Raw genomic sequence first — 18,949 nt, forward strand, 5'->3', positions numbered from 1 at the left:
ATTGTAATACATTCCACTGTCATGTATTTAAAAAAAAAAAAAAAAAACAGGGCTGGGCATGTGGCTCAGTGGTCTAATGTCCCTGAGTTAAATCCCCAGTAAACCCCCCCACACACACACTCACAAGATAAAAGAAGAGAGGGGGAAAAAGTAATTCTAGCATATTAAAATTAATAGACTAGATTCTTAAGTTCCTAAAACTTTCTGTAAGGTCTTAATAATTGAAGAATGCAATCACAATAAAGATTGCCAAAAAATATCACATTTTGCCTTTATTATACTTTCTTATTATTCAGTTTTTACTTACCATTAATAATGTATTGCTATATTTTTTTAAAAGATAGACTCGATATCTTTATTTCTTTTTATGTGGTGCTGAGGATCGAACCCAGTGCCTCATATGCATGAGGCAAGTGCTTTACATATATTTATCAGGAATATGTTTTAATTATATAAATAGAATAGAGTTATAACCCCAGCTCCTGTATTGCTATACTTAAGGTTATGATATAAAGAAATAAAGATCCTATGTGCTGTATCATAAGGTGGCCTTAGTAAGGTTTGGGAAAGGCAGATGTGTTTTTTCTTTTTTTTTTCCAAAATATTTATTATCTAGCATATCTGAAAATGACCTCAAGAGTTTGATGGATTATTTACATATCTGTTCAGAAACTATCATTCACCAGATTTTCACCTTGTATGTCAATAAGCCTAATGGACAAACTGTTTAGTTTAAACAGCCCTCAGATGTGTTTTTTCTTTTGGTACTGGGGTTTGAACCCAGGGGCACTTAACCACTGAGCCACACCCCCAGTGCTTTTTTTTTTTATTTAAAGATAGGGTCTTACTGAGTTGCTAAGTACCTCACTAAGTTGCTGAGGCCAGCATTGGACTCACCATTCTCTTGCCTTAGCCTCCTTAGCTGCTGGGATTACAGGCATGTACCACCAAGCCTGGTGGCAGGTGTGCTCTTAACTCTTCAGTTCTATGTGTTGTCTTCAGTTTGTACAAAGTGTTGATAATGTGCATTTTTAAAAAAAAGATAAAAGCATTTCATTATTCAAAACTACTGATATGTGGTCATTAAGGATAGCATGAGATTATGTATTTGAAGGGCAAAAGTAGAAGAGGACAAAAGGACAAATAGGGAGGAAACAGAAGAGTGGGACAAAGCAAAAGATTTGATTAGGATACCCCATTTACAATAGCCTCAAAAAAAAAAAATACTTGGGATACCTCTTTCATTAAAGATGTGAAAGATCTATACAATGAAAACTAGAGAACCCTAAAGAAAGAAAACCTTAGAAGATGGAAAGATCTACCTTGCCCTTGGATAGGCAGAATTAATATTATTAAAATTACCATACTACCAAAAGCACTATGCAGATTTAATGCAATTCTGATCAAAATCCCAATGGCATTTCTCATAGAAATAGAAAACATATTCATGAAATTCATCTGGAAAAATAAGAGACCCAGAATAGCTAAAGCAATCCTTAGCAGGAAGAGTGAAGCAGGTGGCGTCACTATACCAGACATTAAACTATACTGCAGAGCAATAGTAACAAAAACAGCATGATATTGGCACCAAAACAGACTGGTAGACCAGTAGTACAGAATTGAGGACACAAGAGACTAACCCACACAATTACAATTATCTTATATTAGACAAAGGCACCAAAAACATACATTGGAGAAAAGATAGCCTATTCAACAAATGGTGCTGGGAAAACTGGAAATCCATATGCAACAAAATGAAATTAAACCCCTGTCTCTCACCATGCACAAAACTTAACTCAAAGTGGATCAAGACCTAGGAATTAAACCAGAAACTCTGTGTTTAATAGAAGAAAAAGTAGTCCCTAATCTTCATCATGTGGGATTAGGCCCCAACTTCCTTAATAAGACTCCCATAGCATAAGAATTAAAACTAAGAATCAATAAGTGGGATGGACTCAAACTAAAAAGTTTCTTCTCAGCAAAAGAAACAATCAGTGAGGTGAAAATAGACAGCAAATCTTTATCCCTCACACATCATGTAGAGCACTAATCTCTAGGGTATATAAAGAACTCAGAAAGCTAAGCACCAAATGAAACAAATAACCCAATCAATAAATGGGCCAAGGACCTGAACAGACACTTCTTAGAAGAGGATATACAATCAATCAATAAATATATGAAAAAATGCTCATCATCTCTAGCAATTAGAGAAATGCAAATTAAAACTACTCTAAGGTATCATCTCACTCCAGCCAGAATGGCAGCTATTATGAAGACAAACAATAAGTGTTGACAAGGATATGGGAAAAAGGCACACTTATACATTGCTGGTGGGACTGCAAATTGGTGCAGCTAATACGGAAAGCAGTATGGAGATTCTTTGGAAAATTGGGAATGGAGCCACCATTTGACCCAGCTATCCCTCTCCTCGGTCTATACCCAAAGGACTTAAAAACAGCATACTACAGGGACACAGCCACATCAATGTTTATAGCAGCACAATTCATAATAACTAAACTGTGGGAACCAACCTAGATTCCCTTCAGTAGATAAATGGATTAAAAAAATGTGACATATATATACAATGGAATTTGATGCATTAAGCTGATGTTTTAAATTCCTTTTAGATTAAAATTGTACTGAATACCTCTGTCTTATTCTACCAATAAATATTTTTGTTGTTTGACCTTAGTGCTGGCATTAAGGGGAAAAAAAATCAGAAATTGACTAGAATTACCAATAGTGCATTAGCATGCCCATTACTAACAGAGGTTAAGAAAAATGGGCTACCAAGAAAGGAGATGGAGTGCTGGGTGCAGTGGCACACGCCTGTAATCCCAGTAGCTTGGGAGACTGAGGCAGGAGAATCTGGAGTTCAAAACCTACTTCAGCAAAAGCGAGGCACTAAGCAATTCACTGAGACCCTGTCTCTAAATAAAATACAAAATAGGGCTCAGGATGTGGCTCCATGGCTAAGTGCCCCTGAGTTCAGTCCCCAGTACCTACCCCCTAAAAAAGAGGAATTTTCATAGTCTCTTTTCTCCCTATTTCCTTTTAGTAGTAGAATATATCAGTCTTTTATAACCAGTGGTATGTGGAAGAATAAAAATATTAGGGTTCAATTTGTTCCTTTGGCTATTAGTTAACAGAGCCTCAATCAACTCTGACTCAGATTGAGCCCCTAAACATTTTACAGATAAGTGTGAATTTGGTAATTATCTTGCTCTCTTTCTCACTAACAAGTGCTGGCATATACTTAAAATGACCTGTTTACACAAAGATAAAGCTTTTTTGCTAGTTTAATTTCAAAAAATTATAAGGTGAGGGAGAAATTATATTCATAAACATAGCATTATTTCCAAAGAACCACATTAAAATAAGATGGATTTTTATCTGATAAGAATTGTGATTAATTAAAGGACTATCTTAAATGGAAGCCAGATTTCTCCATTTTTCTAAACTACAAAGAAATTTAAATTCCAGGAATATGGTTTGCCACACAGACTTAATTTTACGTGCCCAGAAATATAGTCCAGGATTCCAAATTTAAAATACCCTAATAGGGACTAAATGACTTAAGAAGTAATCTCACTTAAGGTATCTAAAGATAAGAGGAATGGAAAGAATATCATGGAGACAAATGTGGATAGAATTCATTTGTCATGAATTATTTTATCACCACAACATTTTTGCAAAAAGGAGAATTAGTCCCATGTTTACAAACTAGGAATTAGGTGATGATCTTGTAACTTTCCCAATGACACTCAGCTGGTAAATAACTTGAACCAAGATTAAACTAAGGTCTGACTCCATGCTTTCACTACATTATGATGCTTTCTACAAGTTATGTAAAAAGTTTACAGATATGAATTATCTGCAATAAATTCAAAAGTGGTGGTATTTATTTATCTAAAATTCCATCTGGCTGGGGTTATGGCTCAGTGGTAGAGTGCTCACCTAGCATGCTTGAGGCACTGAGTTTGATCCTCAGCACTACATAAATGTAAAATAAAGATCTTGTGAAAAAAAATTCTATGATATATCATCAAATATAATGTAGTTGTCAACAGTCAGAAGAGCACCTGATAAGTATAAATGGATATCACAGTGAGGTTAATAATTAAAGTAGGGTGGGAGTTTAGAATGGTTGTAAGAATATCTGAAGTTTTACAAACATGAATGTTCTGATAAATGTTAATAAACACTGGGTTTCATTTGCTTAAATTATTTTGATATAGTTCAGAAATACAGACTATTTAGTATTTTTTGGTACTGGGGATTGAACCCAGGGATACTTTGCCACTGAGCTATATCTTCAACTCTTAATTTTTTGAGATGGGGGTCTCACTAAGTTGCTAAGGCTGGCCTTAAACTTGTGATCCTCTTGCCTCAGCCTCCCAAGTTGTCAAGGTTACAGGCATATGCCCAATTAGCCTATTTAGTTATACTCCAATTTCTTTCTTTCTGATATTTATAAATCACATAATTTTCTTCCTTTCAGGTCCCACTAATAGAGATAGAAGCTCTCCTCCCCCAGGATACATTCCAGATGAATTACACCAGGTAGCCCGGAATGGGTCATTCACTAGTATCAACAGTGAAGGAGAATTCATTCCAGAGAGCATGGACCAAGTAAGCTGAAGTCAGATGTTATTTTTCATTTTATTTAAAGGGATATTGGTAAAAGTCAGTGTGATTTGGCAAGTATCTGAGTGTGTGTGTGTGTGTGTGTGTGTGTTGTGTGTGTGTGTATTTTCTCTTCTCCAATCCTGTATCTTTCTTAAGTGAACAAAATCATTTAAAAAAACAGGAAACTGCACATTAACTTGTATGTGCCTTTATGTATTGAAGTATACAGAAAACTGCTGAAAGGCTACCTTTCTTAATATTGCTTACCCATAAATGAATGAATGAATGCATTTGTTTTTAATCACAGGGATAACTAGCATTCAGATTTTTTATATTAACACTTGAAAGAACAAAATTACAAATATTTAACTTTATGAAACTGAGGTTTGTGAACTTTTTATAACTTTTCAAAAATAATTCAGTATTAAAATGTTTTTATAGAGTTGCTATTATTTCCTTAACATTGGATGATCACACTACTGCAGTAGTAGTCACTGTGTAATTAGTCTCAATTAGGGTGGGGCCATCATTCAGTTTTCAGTAAGTAAAATTATATGAAACATTTTAGCTTTAATTATTTTAAAGGACTATTAGGGAACTTTGAAGTAAGCCTACCTGTGCAAGACATTTAGAAATGAATAACTCCGGAGAGTGACTGCTATTGGGTATGGTTTCTTTTGAAGGTAATGAAAGTGTTCAAAAATTGTGGTAAGGGTTGCACAGCTGCCCGTATATCAAGAGCCATAGAATTATGCCCTTTAAATGAGTTAGTTTTATCTCAATAAAACATTTTTTAAAGACTTTTGGTTGTATCAGATTGAATCATGATGGAACTCTTTATTTTCCTAGATGCTGGATCCATTATCTTTAAGCAGCCCTGAAAATTCTGGCTCAGGAAGTTGTCCATCACTTGATAGTCCTTTGGATGGGTAATGTCAATTGTAGTTTTGTTTTTTAATACATATGAGTAATATACACATATATACAGCATGTAGAATTATCAATAACTCTTTGTACTACATTTATGGGAATATAGTTAATTGATATTTGTTCTTACTGATGGTGAATGAAATTCTTCATAGTGCAGATAAATCCCTTAACCTCATGGAACTCAGTGTTATTGGCTAAAATGATATCTGATGATACTGTTTTAAGTGTTTCTGCTTGCCAAAGATGTGTTTGAAGCCAAATGCAAACTTAGAATTTATGTGTGCTTATTTTTAAAAACTGTACTTATGAAACTTATCATATTTTTTAATTGATTTTATTTTTTAAATACATGACATCAGAATGCATTACAATTCTTATTACACATATAGAGCACATTTTTTCATATCTTTGTATATAAAGTATGTTTACGTCAATTCATGCCTTTATACATGTACTTTTTTTGCATTACAATTCTTATTACACATATATACCACAATTTTCCATATCTCTGTTTGTATATAAAGTATGTTGACCCCCAATTTGAGTTTTCATACATGTACTTTGAATAATGATGTCCATCACATTCCACCATCCTTGCTAATCCCCTGCCCCCTTCTTTCCCTACCACCCCTCTTTCCTATCTAGAATTCATCTAATCCTCCCTTACTCCTCCTCCCTACCCCACTCTGAGTCAGCCTCCTTATATCAGAGAAAACATTTGGCATTTGTTTTCTGGGGATTGGCTAACTTCAGTTAGCATTATCTTCTCCAGCCTCATCCATTTACTTGCAAATGCCATGATTTTACTCTCTTTTAATGCTGAGTCAAATTCAATTGTGTTTATATGCCTCATTTTTTAAATCCATTCATCCACTGAAGGGCATCTAGGTTGGCTCCACAGTTCAGCTATTGTGAATTGTGCTGCTATAAATATTGATGTGGCTATGTCCCTGTAGTATGCTGTTTTTAAGTCCTTTGGGTATAGACCCAGAAGAGGGATAGTTGAGTCAAATGGTGGTTCCATTCCCAGATTTCCAAGTAATCTCCATACTGCTTTCCATATTGGCTGCAGTAATTTGCAGTCCTTCCAAGTAATCTCCATACTGCTTTCCATATTGGCTGCAGTAATTTGCAGTCCTACCAGCAATGTATGAGCGTACCTTTTTCTCCACATCCTCACCAAATTTAATATATTTGGTTTTGGAGATTTCTTGAGTTGCTTCCCTGTTAGAATTATGTTCATCCTGGCACCAGAAATAACTTAAATTCTTTATAATTGTGGCTTAGTATGTTGGTTGACATTTTAAAAATTCAAATACTTTTTGTGTAATACAGGGATGTGAGCAGGATCAAGTAGCAACTGTGAATTTTTTGTTATAAATGTGCACTCTTCTGATTGTAATTGGACATTGTTCTTGGTAGTCATACTGTATCACACAGTCAGTATTAAAATCTTCACTTATTTAATCCCTAGAATTGCTTTATGAATTTTTTTATTTGGTTTTAGGGATCAATTGTCTATCTACATGAAACTCTTGTCTGTGTCAGTGTCTACCTGAAGATAGACATTTAAGAAAGTTAGGGAAGTAGTAATTAGAAAACTATATAGTGAATACTATTTGGAATGTACTCTCCTGAATGCTTACATGTGTGTGTGTGTGTGTGTGTGTGTGTGTGTATTTGACGAGTTTGAAATTATTTCTTTTATACAGATGCAAAAATGATCTTGGTTATACAGAGCTTGGCCTGATAGGTGTTTCTAGATAACTATGATTCCAAAATGCATCATTCTTACCACTATATAGGTTAATTTTAAAAGCCGTATGCAATATACATTTTTCCTATATGTATCAAATAAGTGTTTGTAAAGACCCACAAACACACAGATATGGCTTAAATATTTTTTACATTTTATTTTAATATTTAATTTAATGTGACATTTTCTGTTTATAGAGAAAGCTATCCAAAATCACGAATGCCCAGGGCACAGAGCTACCCAGATAATCATCAGGAGTTTTCAGGTTAGACTATATGAATTCTAAATATTTAAATATTTATGTTACAGTAATGTTTTAGCGGGGGAGGAGAGAGGGAAGATTTTTGAAAAATCAAAAATTTTGTCCGCATACTTTTCATCATTAGAAACACTTGACTTTTTTGTGATGTAGCTTTCTTATGTCTTCACAGACTATGATAACCCTATCTTTGAGAAGTATGGAAAAGGAGGAACATATCCAAGAAGGTATCATGTTTCATATCATCATCAAGAATATAATGATGGTAAGTTTCTGGCAGTTAGATCATAACACTTTGGAAAAATCTCAAATATAAAACTAAATAGAAAATGTTAGGAAAAATTTCATTTGTGTAATATAAAAATTGTTTTTGAATCAGTTTTCTGGTTTTAAAAAAAGCCTTTTTAAGGAAATTGGGTCATAACTAAAACTGTAGTTACATTTTAGTATTGTTTCTAAAATGTAATAATACTTATCTTTCTTTCTTTTAAAAGGAGTAATTTGACAAATTCCACAATTTAAAATATAGAATTATAATATACAATAAAATATGGGGGAAAAGGAATAATTTTAAAATGATTAATTAGAAAATTATTCCTTGATGATAAAATTCATACATGTATTGTCCATTTTAGGGGAAAAACTACCTATAAACTTTTTAGTTTTTGTTTTGTATTTTAAAATCATTGGAAATGAGAATAAATTATTTTTTTATCCAAAAATGAAGGGCTTCTATTTTGTAGTTTATTTTGTGTGTGTGCATGTATGTACATAAGTTACTATTTGAATTTATGTTTAGATCCTAGTTTTTTTTTAACCCCACAATTATTGCCATTTCAGTTCTTTAGCCTAGTTACCAGAAAAATGTCTGTTTCCTACCATATAAATTTTAAATACTTTAAAACTAAATCATATTAACAAAAGGAATAAGTTAATTCTGTTTTCATTTTGTAGGTCGAAAAACTTTTCCAAGAGCTAGAAGAACCCAGGGGACCAGCTTCAGATCTCCTGTGAGTTTCAGTCCTACTGATCACTCCTTAAGTACTAGTAGTGGAAGCAGCATCTTTACCCCAGAGTATGATGATAGTCGAATAAGAAGAAGGGGAAGTGACATAGACAATCCTACTTTGACTGTAATGGACATCAGCCCACCCAGCCGTTGTAAGTAACAAAAATTGTCATAGTGAAATGTATAGCAGAACCTTGCAGAATTTTATAATATTAACAGGAATAAATACCAAATGAATATTCATGGTAAGACAAGACTTTTCAAAAGAGATCATACTTGCATTTTGTGCTTAAAAAAAAAAGAGATCATAATGGGAGTTTCTAAAAATGGCCGGAATGTCTGGTGTAATAATGGTATTATTGCTGATTACTCTTGTTAATTCTGTCCTTCATTTTTATTAGAAAAAATGTTATCAGCTATTCAATTTGTCATCTGTTCCATTCCATGTATCCTTGTCAAATTCCTAAAACTGAGATTTCAAACATGATCTCTAAGATATAGTCTAATGGGATAAATGGTATATAGAGAAATAAATATACTATTGCATTTAATGTAGATCTAAGACCTGAGTAGAAATTCACTAGTTAATGAAGTGACATGTATAAGAGGCCATGACAATTTGAAAATTGAGAGTAATTCATATTTGCTAATGTGGGAGATAGCTTACTTAAATCATAGGAATGGATTATAGTGGTAACTAAGGCTAGATTTTAAAGTATTTGGACTTTATCAAAGATTCATTCTTAAAGATATTTATTGCAGTAAAAATTGTATGCTATGAATTTCTCCCTATTATGCTAGTGTTGTCATACTTTAGTTTTTATGTCTATAACCCCACACTATGTTGTTTTTTTCTTTGCTTTAGACAGCTGTATTTAAAGTGATAAAAAAATAAAAGAATATCCTTAATATCCTTTATATATATATATATATATATATATATATATATATATATATATACCATCTGTTTATCTATTTCTATAAATCTTTGTTTATATAGATTTAAGATGCAGTCAAGTGTCAGATTCCTTTTTCCTAGAGAATTGCGTATAGCTGAGTGGCACACACCTGTAATCCCAACTATTTGGGAGGTTGAGGCAGGAGGATTTCAAATTCCAGGCCAGCCTGAGCAATATAGCAGGACCATGTCTCAAAATAAAAGAAGGGCTGGGGATTTAGCTTAGTGGTAGAATACTTGTCTAGCCTGTGTGAACCCTAAGTTCAATCCCCCCCCCCAAAAAAAAAGGAGGAGGAGGAAGAGGAGGAGAGGGAGATGATTTGCATTTAAACTTTCTTATAAAACAAGTCTGTTAGTAATAAATTCTTTTCAGCTTTTGTTTATAAAAGTCTTTTTCATTTTGAAATATTTTTGTTTTCCTGGGTATAGTGTTCTGGGCATTATTTTTGGTTTTTTTAAAAAAATTTCAGCACTTAAAAGTTTTATCTCTCCATTTTCTTCTTGTTTACATACTTTGTAAGGAAAAATCTGCTATAATCTTGTTTTTGTCATACTGTATACAGTGTGCTTCTCTATACATCAACTCTGCACCACGACCACCCCCATCCCTGTTATCTGTCCCCCTAGCAGCTGCTTTTAAGATTTTTCTTTTGGTTTCCAAAAGTTTGAATATGGTGTGTCTGGATATATTGGTATGAGATTCTCAACTAATGTTCTTTCACTACAGTTTCCCTCAAAAATATTCTGATATTATCTCTTTAAATATTTCTTCTATTCCATTTTAAATTTTTATTTATTCTACTACCTATGCAGTAGACTATTTGATAGTGTCTTATACATCTTTGTGCACTTGGATTTACACACATTCTCTCTTAGTTTGAAAAATTTTTATTGATCTGTTTTCAGATTCATTGACTCATTCCTCAGCCCTGCTGAGTCTATTTATGATTCTTTTGAAGGATTTTTTTTTTAATTTCAAGCATTTTCATTTGACTCTTTTCTTCAGTTTTTATTTCTGTTGAAATTCTCTGCCTGTTGTTAGCTTTTTTTAAAAATTAGAACCTTTAACACTGTAATCGTAGTTACTTTTAAATATCCTGTCTAAATCGCTTAAGTCTTGTATTAATTGATTTCTCTTTTGATTTTTTTTTTGGTTTGCTTTTTTGCATCTTATAACTTTACACTGAATGCCAGATAATGAAGACTGAGGTAAATATAATTTATGCCTGGAAATAGACACAACTATTCTGCCTAGGCAATTACTGTGGGGGATTGATTGGTCTAGTCAGCTGGGTTTAGATTTGGTGGTTGCTGGTATTTCTATTTACCACTGACTTCAAATTCCTCTAGAATTAACCTTGTATTGGTTTTCTAGAGGGATTTTCTCAATGGTGATGCTCCACTCTCAGCTTTTGGCCTTCCTTTTCAGAGAGAGAAGATCTATCTGTGCTCTCACTCCTCCCTCAGCAGTACATGATGCTATTTATTAGCATATTATAGGAGAGGCAGAATAGAGGGCTGAGAGCTGTCCCATGCAGATTCCGTCTTAGGCAGGCTCTAGTTCTGCAGTTCTCAGAGATGGGTTTTCTCCATGATGGTTTCCAGCCCCTCCTCAGGGATAAGCCCCCACCCTTTTTTTCTTATTCTCCTCATCTGTGGGTGATGTTTCTTGCCTCCCTTTCTTCCAACAATTTAAGGTTTTTACGTCTTAGGGGAGAAGAGCTGAAGAGAGTAACAACAGAGCTCATTTTATTCTTCAGGTCTTAACTTACAAAAGGAGGCTTTCTCTGGTCTCTTGCTCCTATGAGTGCATGGAGATTGTCTATGGAAAAGTCTGAAACCACTTTATGTCAGGATCTTGCTAGTGTTTGGTATTCTCATGTAGCCCATGCTTGTTAAAAGTGGAACTGAGTTTTTCTTACCTGCCATTGTGGATCTTTCTGCCCCTCCACAAGTGTGCCAGTGCTTGTGTTCCATCTCTCCTTGGAGGTGCTTATTTTTCCTCCAATTTCAGGCTGGAAAACATTCCAACAGGTTCAGTAAAGGTTATAATTTTGTAGATTACCCAGGATACTCTTGTTGTTAGGATGGAAACAGTGCTCCTTCCAGCTTTTGACATTGTAGGTAGAAGCTGATAAAGTAATTATAAATATTGCATTGATAAAAGTTAGAAATAATGAATCTTGTAATCAGTGGCATCTTAGATTCAGTGAAAGATGCTGTAACATTTGTAATTGGGGGAAAAATCTTATTAGAAAAATAGGAGTTTTAGATATGAATCTTATTTGGATTTAGAATTTTTTTTTTATTTTTATGTATTTACTTATTTATTTTTATATGGTGCTGAGGATCAAACTCAGTGCCTCACGCATGCAAGGCAAGCACTGTACCACTGAGCTACAGCCCCAGCCCAGGGTTTAGAATTCTTAAAAGAGAAAATATTTGAAAAATAGTGACCATAATGAATTTGGATACTCAAGATTTTTGCTTATATCCTAGCATGTTCAATGAAGGGAAGCACTATCCACAATACTCATTTAGTCCTTAACCAATCTTGTGCATCTAATTATCCCATTTTTAAGATAGTGTTCTTTTTTTTTTAGCACCTCGAGCACCTACCAACTGGAGATTGGGCAAGCTGCTTGGCCAAGGAGCCTTTGGCAGGGTCTACCTCTGTTATGATGTTGATACAGGAAGAGAATTGGCTGTTAAGCAAGTTCAGTTTGACCCTGATAGCCCTGAGACCAGCAAGGTAAAAATCACTGCACAAACTACTTTGTCACATTATAAGAAACATTTTTACTTAAAAAGGTAATATACAGAAGAATCTTTAGCTTTGCAAAAGATTTGCAAAACAATTAGATAAATTATATTTATCTACTTTGTACTGTGGATACTTCTTTTCTAGTATTTAAGTTGTCTTTCTAGTCTGATATAGTATTGCTTTAGCGTACTGTGAGGGACTTTTAAAGAAGCTACTGATTAGCCACTTTAAAGTGTTTGTTCCTTGGGAAATAAAAATTTCAGAATGTAATCACCTTGATAGGTCTTGAAGTTAGAATTTTTTTGTTTCTACAGTATTGTAAAGACTTAACAGTGAATTTTGTCTTTTAGGAAGTAAATGCACTTGAGTGTGAAATTCAGTTGTTGAAAAACTTGCTGCATGAGCGAATTGTTCAGTATTATGGCTGTTTGAGGGATCCCCAGGAAAAAACACTTTCCATATTTATGGAATATATGCCAGGGGTAAGCTACTACTTTTTTTTAAAAGTAGACATTCTATTTAATAAAGTGTTAGTTGAGGAAAGAAAACAAAATTTTCATTATAACCTTAGTTAAGGACATTTTAGAAGAGTTTTAAATTAGAGCTGATTAATATTTTATTTTCTGTTTTTTTCATGAATCTTTGTATTTTTAAACTCATTAATGTTAAAATATTTGAGGTTGGTTACAGACATTATAGCAGTCCATCATATTTCTCTAAATGTCCTAAAAATATCCTTGTAGCCAGTTTATCCAAACCGGAACTAGAAATGTAATTGTTTCTGATTTCTAATCATACTCTTTCTTTCTCCTGAGTAATAAGTTAGCATTATAGTTGTACATAGTTGTACATTATATCTCTGAACTCTATTTTTTATCTATCATAGTCCATTTTTACATGATGTAGATTTGGTGAGACCAGGAGAGTTGTTCTTTTAACAGTCTCATCTCACAGATTTCTATAATTACACTCATGGATTCTGTTTAATTTGGTCCTTGTTTCTTTTTTTCCTGTGAACTTTAGGTTAGATCTAAACTCTTAAGTCAGATTCCATTTCATACTTTCTTAGCTCATATGTCATAGATGAAGCTATATACTTTATGTTGCATCCCATCAGGAGACATTCGATTTATGGTTATTTTACCATAGAGATGCTAAGAGTGATTGCTAGATTTGATGACTGACATCCTGATTCCTACATTGTAAAGTTTTGTTTTTTCCTGCAAACCAGTGGCACATATGAATGTTCAGTTTCTTTCCAAACTTTTCCCTAATTTTTTTTTTTTTTTTTTTTTTTTAATTCTGGAGATTAAACCCAGGGCCTTGTTCATGCTGAAGCATGTACTCTACTGCTAAGTTAGAGTTACACCCCAGCCCCACACTTGTTTTTAACACTGATTCACAGGCATCCTAAAGTCAATAATTTCAATGGGAATTATAAAATGATATTTGTGACCTTTTGTCACAGATTGTTATTATTTGTATCTATAGAGGACATTTTAATATATGATTTTCAGAATGGTGGTTGATATATTCATTTAAAAATATGTATAGTCTAAAATTTTAGTGGGTGGCATATGCCAGAAAAAGGAGTTTGACTTATAGGTTTTTATGGAGGTAGCTGATTAAAATTGTATGTAGCAGGTATAGGTTGCAGTGTGAGCTTATGGATCAGTAAAACTGTGTGTGGATCAATACCTGATAGTAATATTCTTAACCAACCTTAGTGTAACATGAGCAACAATAGACTTTTTTCTTATCATAATGAATAACTAATTGTTCCTAGTGACACTATTGCTACTCAGTGGTTATCTTTACTATTTCTGTTTTTAAAGATTTTATTTCCAGTGCAAGTGGACTTTAAAAAGTCCTCTTTGGGTTCTGGGAATGTGACTCAGTGGTAGAATGCTTACCTAGCAAGTATAATAAATCTTCCTTGGTAGCTGTGCTCATGTCAGTTATTCAAAAGGCAGAAGGATTGCTTGAGTCTAGAAGTCTAAGGCAAAAACACACACACCCTCTTTGAAAAGCAAATTGAGGGTTATATTAAAAGCAATAAAAATATTGAAGACAGGACTGGGGATGTGGCTCAAGTGGTAGAACACTTGAGCCTGTCATGTGCGGGGTGCTGGGTTCGATCCTGAGCACCACATAAAAATAAAATAAAGATGTCGTGTCCATCGAAAACTGAAAAATAAATATTAAAAAATTCTCTCTCTCTTTCTCTCTCTCTCTCTCTCTCAAAATATATATATATATATATAGAAGGCATGATAATCTCATGGAAATTTTTCTTCAGTAGTAATCTGAAAGAAGGGGAAAGCTCTGTATATGTATTTTAGTATTATTTGATAGTGGGAAAAAAGGGGAGGTTTTAGTGACCACAGTGGAAATAAATTACGATGACATTCTTTTGAGAACGTATGCTAAAAGTTAAAATTATGAAAATCATTATCATGAAGTTTGAGGAAATATTTTAATAAAAGGGAGGAAAATAATATAAAATACTTTTTAAATAATGATTACAGTATTTTAAATGTGTCTGTTTGAACAAAGAAGAAACTTAGAAAAATGTGATTATGGTAGATTTTTCTTATTCACATTTCTTTTACTGTCTGTGCAATAAATATTTATGTTAAATAGAAAATAATTATGAATAAATATGAATAGAAACTCATCATTGAAAGTAAGATTAATTAAAATGGTTAAAACTGATTTAACATCACAAGTATAGATATATAATCTTTATACATTTATTATATAATTATCTTTTTGAGAATGTAAACTTCCTTTCATTGAATTGTGAGAATATAATGAAAATAATGAAACCCATTTTAAGTACTTATTGTTTAAATATTAAGTTGAATTGGTATATGAGAAGTAATAGTTATGCATTTAGAAAGATTTCTTAAATTGAATATTATAATATTTCAAAACTTTTTATTTTTCAAATTGAATATAATTTCCCTTTATTTTTTTTCCTTCACAATCTTTTCTTATTTTATATATATATATCAGAGTATTATAGTTGTACATAGTAGTTGGGTTCATTTTGACAATCATCGTATAACCTTAAGACTAAAACTAGGACTATTCAGGAAGGGAGAGCTGAGTGATCTTGTTTCTCATTAGCTACACTTGGTTTTGTAAGGGCAGCTATCTCCATCAAAGCATAGGTTGTCATTCCTTGAATTTGAAAAGCATGTTACTAAATTAATGATAGCTTATTGATAGTCTAAGTGAATTAAACATGTAACATATAATATAGCAAGACTATGGTAATAACTGAATTTATATATATTTCCTATACTTTCTTGAATTCCCAAGTGTGTGAAATGCTATATTTCTCTCATTAAATTTAATATGATGGGCTCCTTTGTAACCTAGAATCACAATGTCAAAATTGTCATTCCATTCTTCAGTTTTCCCAAATTTAGCTTTCCATTCCTTAGTTTGTATAGAACTGTATTCATACTTGGGACCATAACTTTTTTACATAAAAATTTTTTAGATACCTAAACTAGCTTTTGGCTTCTCTTCTCTTTCCACACTCCTTCCTCTCCTCAACCCTCCCCTCCCGACTCCCTTTCCCTCTTCTACACACACACACACAGGTTTTTAGCTGGTACAGTTCTTCTCAATCTGTTCCAGTTGTACATGCTGCAGAAGTTAATTTTTTATAGTACACAGGTGTAAACAGACAACATTAATGGAGCTGTTAGCAGCCATAGACCACTGGTCCAGCTGCCCAGAGGATCATATCTCCATAACCCTATAAGTATTTTTCTACCTGTTGTCTAGAGTGTTTAGTTGTAGTTGAGATAAATACAGAATACTGTGTGTCACTACAAGTGGATACATAGTAAATCAACTGTGAACAAATGGGCCACAGTGGATTGCAGGTATGAATGGCAAACATTTCACATGTGTGTTTGGAGTTTGAGTCTGCAGAATTTCATACTGTCATCTCTGCAGGAATCACTCATGAGGAATGGAAACACCACATGACTAAATCTGTAAAATCCAAGGATCTATTTTGTATGGCAGAGTATATAATTTTCTAAAATTAAAGGAAAAACAGGAACATCAGGACATATTTTCTTATTTTTTAAAAAAATTTCCCTTGTAAAGCATTTATTTTTATTTATTAAAAGTCTTGATAAGTAACCATAATGTATACATTGGAATCACTTGGAAAGCTTTTTCAAAATTCAAATGCCTGTGTCTCACCTCAGGCTGATTCAGCATACTCGGAGAAAGACACCTCATCCTGGGCCTATAAAAACACATAAAAAGTTTGATATTCCCCTTTTATATACTCTGTTACGTTTTGAACTAGAGTGTTGAGTATATATAGTAAGAACTAGAAATTTAATTGGTTCTGATTTCTAATCATACTCTTTCTTTCTCCTGAGTAATAAGTTAGCAAATATAAAACACTTTTTAAAAAACAGAATAAGAACAAAAAATGAATAAATAATATTCAAGTAGAACATAGATGAGCAAATAAGAAAAACAAAAGTATACTCAAGGCAAAAAAAAAAAAGTGCAAGATGGATGTACTGGAGAACCTTTAAAAACCAAGTTGCAAAGAATAGGAGGTTGTTAAAACCAACATAGTCACAGAAATGAGGGCATCAGTTAAAACATAGTTTTAATAGCTTCTCTCAGCTATGGCATATACTCTTCCACAGTTAAAGTTGGGGAATGTAGGTGACTTTTATGTTAAATTGTATGGCATATTATGTCTTTACTAACAATTCCTGCCCTCTCCAACTATAGCTTCCCAGTCATGAACTCTAGGACTCTCTTAAAAACAAAGATTTAATAGCAATTTTCATTTCAAACCGTACCATAGTTTTGTTGTTGTTTTCTTTTATCCTAGGGCTCAATTAAGGACCAATTAAAAGCATATGGAGCTCTTACTGAGAATGTGACTAGGAAATATACCCGTCAGATTCTGGAGGGTGTCCATTATTTGCACAGTAATATGATTGTCCATAGAGATATCAAAGGTAAGCAATGTGTTTTTTACCTTAAGTGCATAATTCTTGTTGAATCTGAATGAAATAATTGATATGTTGAAGATACTTAACATTTAAATTAATGTATCTGCCTCTAAAATACCACAGGGAAACAGTTCTCCTGCTTTTCTCACAGACTGTCAATATCCTTAAAACAGTCCTGATATTCAGGTCTCTACAAATGAGTAGCTCCACAGTGGGGATTCATAGAATCAATAAAGATCAAAATCACATAAGTGGCACCATGTCTCAGTTAATCCGTATCAGGGGATCAATTCACTGACTAGGTTAAAACTCTTACAACCCAATCATTTCTCTTCTGAACCTTCTTGCATTGTCTCACACATGAACTTTTAGGGGACAGCTCACATCCAAACCGTAACAATGGGGAACATGGGACAGTTCTCCCTACAGAATAATTCCAATTTAGGAATTATTTTATCGAATTCCTGGAGCGCAATTCTCTTCTCTTTGTGAACTGCACAAATGAATTTTTTAAAGATGACTATAATGTGGAGCTGGGTGTGGTGGCGACACATCTCTAATCCTAGTGGCTCAGGAGGCTGAGGCAGGAGGATCACAGGTTCAAAGCTGGCCTCAGCAACTTAGCGATGCTCTAAGCAACTTAGTGAAATCTTGTCTCAAAATTTAAAAAAGGACTGGAGATGTGACTCAGTGGTTAAGCACCATTGCCAAAACAAAAACCAGAATATGTACATACAGTATAGAATAGAGGAAGTGACCTTACACTGGAGAAGGCAACAAATACTGCCTCCAGCCAGGCAGTGTCAAAGGTAACATCAACAGTGATGTTGACAATATGCGCCTGTAATAGCTTGCTAGGGCTTCAGTTAGTACTTTACCTCTGGTCTTCTTCCACAGAACTCATAAACCCCAGTCTAATCATGAGAAGAACATGAGACAAATTGAGGGACATTCTACAAAAATCTCTATCAGTGCTTCTTAGAAATGTCAAGATGATCATAGAAATGGAAAAGTAAAATTAAGGCAAAAACCCAATATTAAGAAAAACTTTAGGGCTAGGGTTGTGGCTCAGTAGTAGAGTGCTTGCCTCGCAATGCAAGACCCTGGGTTCCATTCTCAGCACCACATAGAAATATATAAGTGAAATAAAGGTATTGTGTCCAACTACAACTAAAAAATTAAAAAAAAAAAAAAACTTTAAAATACAGGTAACTAATATTTAAATAATGGATGAAAGTGCTAGAAGTTTGTGACTATAAAGTACCCTCAGTAAGTTCCTGAGGAGAAACTGACTTCTTGGGAAAATCATTTTCAACCATGCTCTTCTTCCTTTATGACAGAGAAACAGGGGCCAAGAGCCTCCTAGTGCTTTCCTGGTACTTCACTGAGCTTCACTCTTTAGCCTCTCCCTACTCCTTCTCTTCTTGTTCACCCTCCACCCCCGCCACTCTGCCACAGTTCTTTTGAGTGGGAGAACCTTCTTAGGTTCTGAAGCATAACACAGTTGATTAAAAATTCAGTGTTCACCCAGCAAATCCTTAATTAGCACCAACTGTGTAACTGGTAGTATGCCAGTTCATCATCACCTCAGAAGATGAAAAGCAGCAATTTGGATAGATTGAAAAAATCCACTAA

At 33.7% G+C, this 18,949-nt stretch overlaps 1 protein-coding gene across 1 annotated transcript in view; it reads left to right on the plus strand.

Moving 5' to 3' along the window:
• Map3k2 (mitogen-activated protein kinase kinase kinase 2) overlaps positions 1–18,949 on the plus strand; it is a 75,045-nt gene that overhangs the window by 45,662 nt on the left and 10,434 nt on the right. The window contains exons 8-15 of the mRNA XM_046463728.2: positions 4,502–4,632; positions 5,479–5,558; positions 7,513–7,580; positions 7,747–7,839; positions 8,529–8,735; positions 12,145–12,293; positions 12,656–12,787; positions 17,191–17,320. Of these exons, the coding sequence (XP_046319684.1) occupies positions 4,502–4,632; positions 5,479–5,558; positions 7,513–7,580; positions 7,747–7,839; positions 8,529–8,735; positions 12,145–12,293; positions 12,656–12,787; positions 17,191–17,320 (990 nt within the window). The remainder of the gene's footprint in view (positions 1–4,501; positions 4,633–5,478; positions 5,559–7,512; positions 7,581–7,746; positions 7,840–8,528; positions 8,736–12,144; positions 12,294–12,655; positions 12,788–17,190; positions 17,321–18,949) is intronic.

The sequence above is a fragment of the Marmota monax genome, unplaced genomic scaffold, assembly GCF_021218885.2.
Source record: "Marmota monax isolate L192 unplaced genomic scaffold, Marmota_monax_Labrador192_F-V1.1 WCK01_AAM20220418_F8-fsc00034, whole genome shotgun sequence".
NCBI lineage: Eukaryota > Metazoa > Chordata > Mammalia > Rodentia > Sciuridae > Marmota > Marmota monax.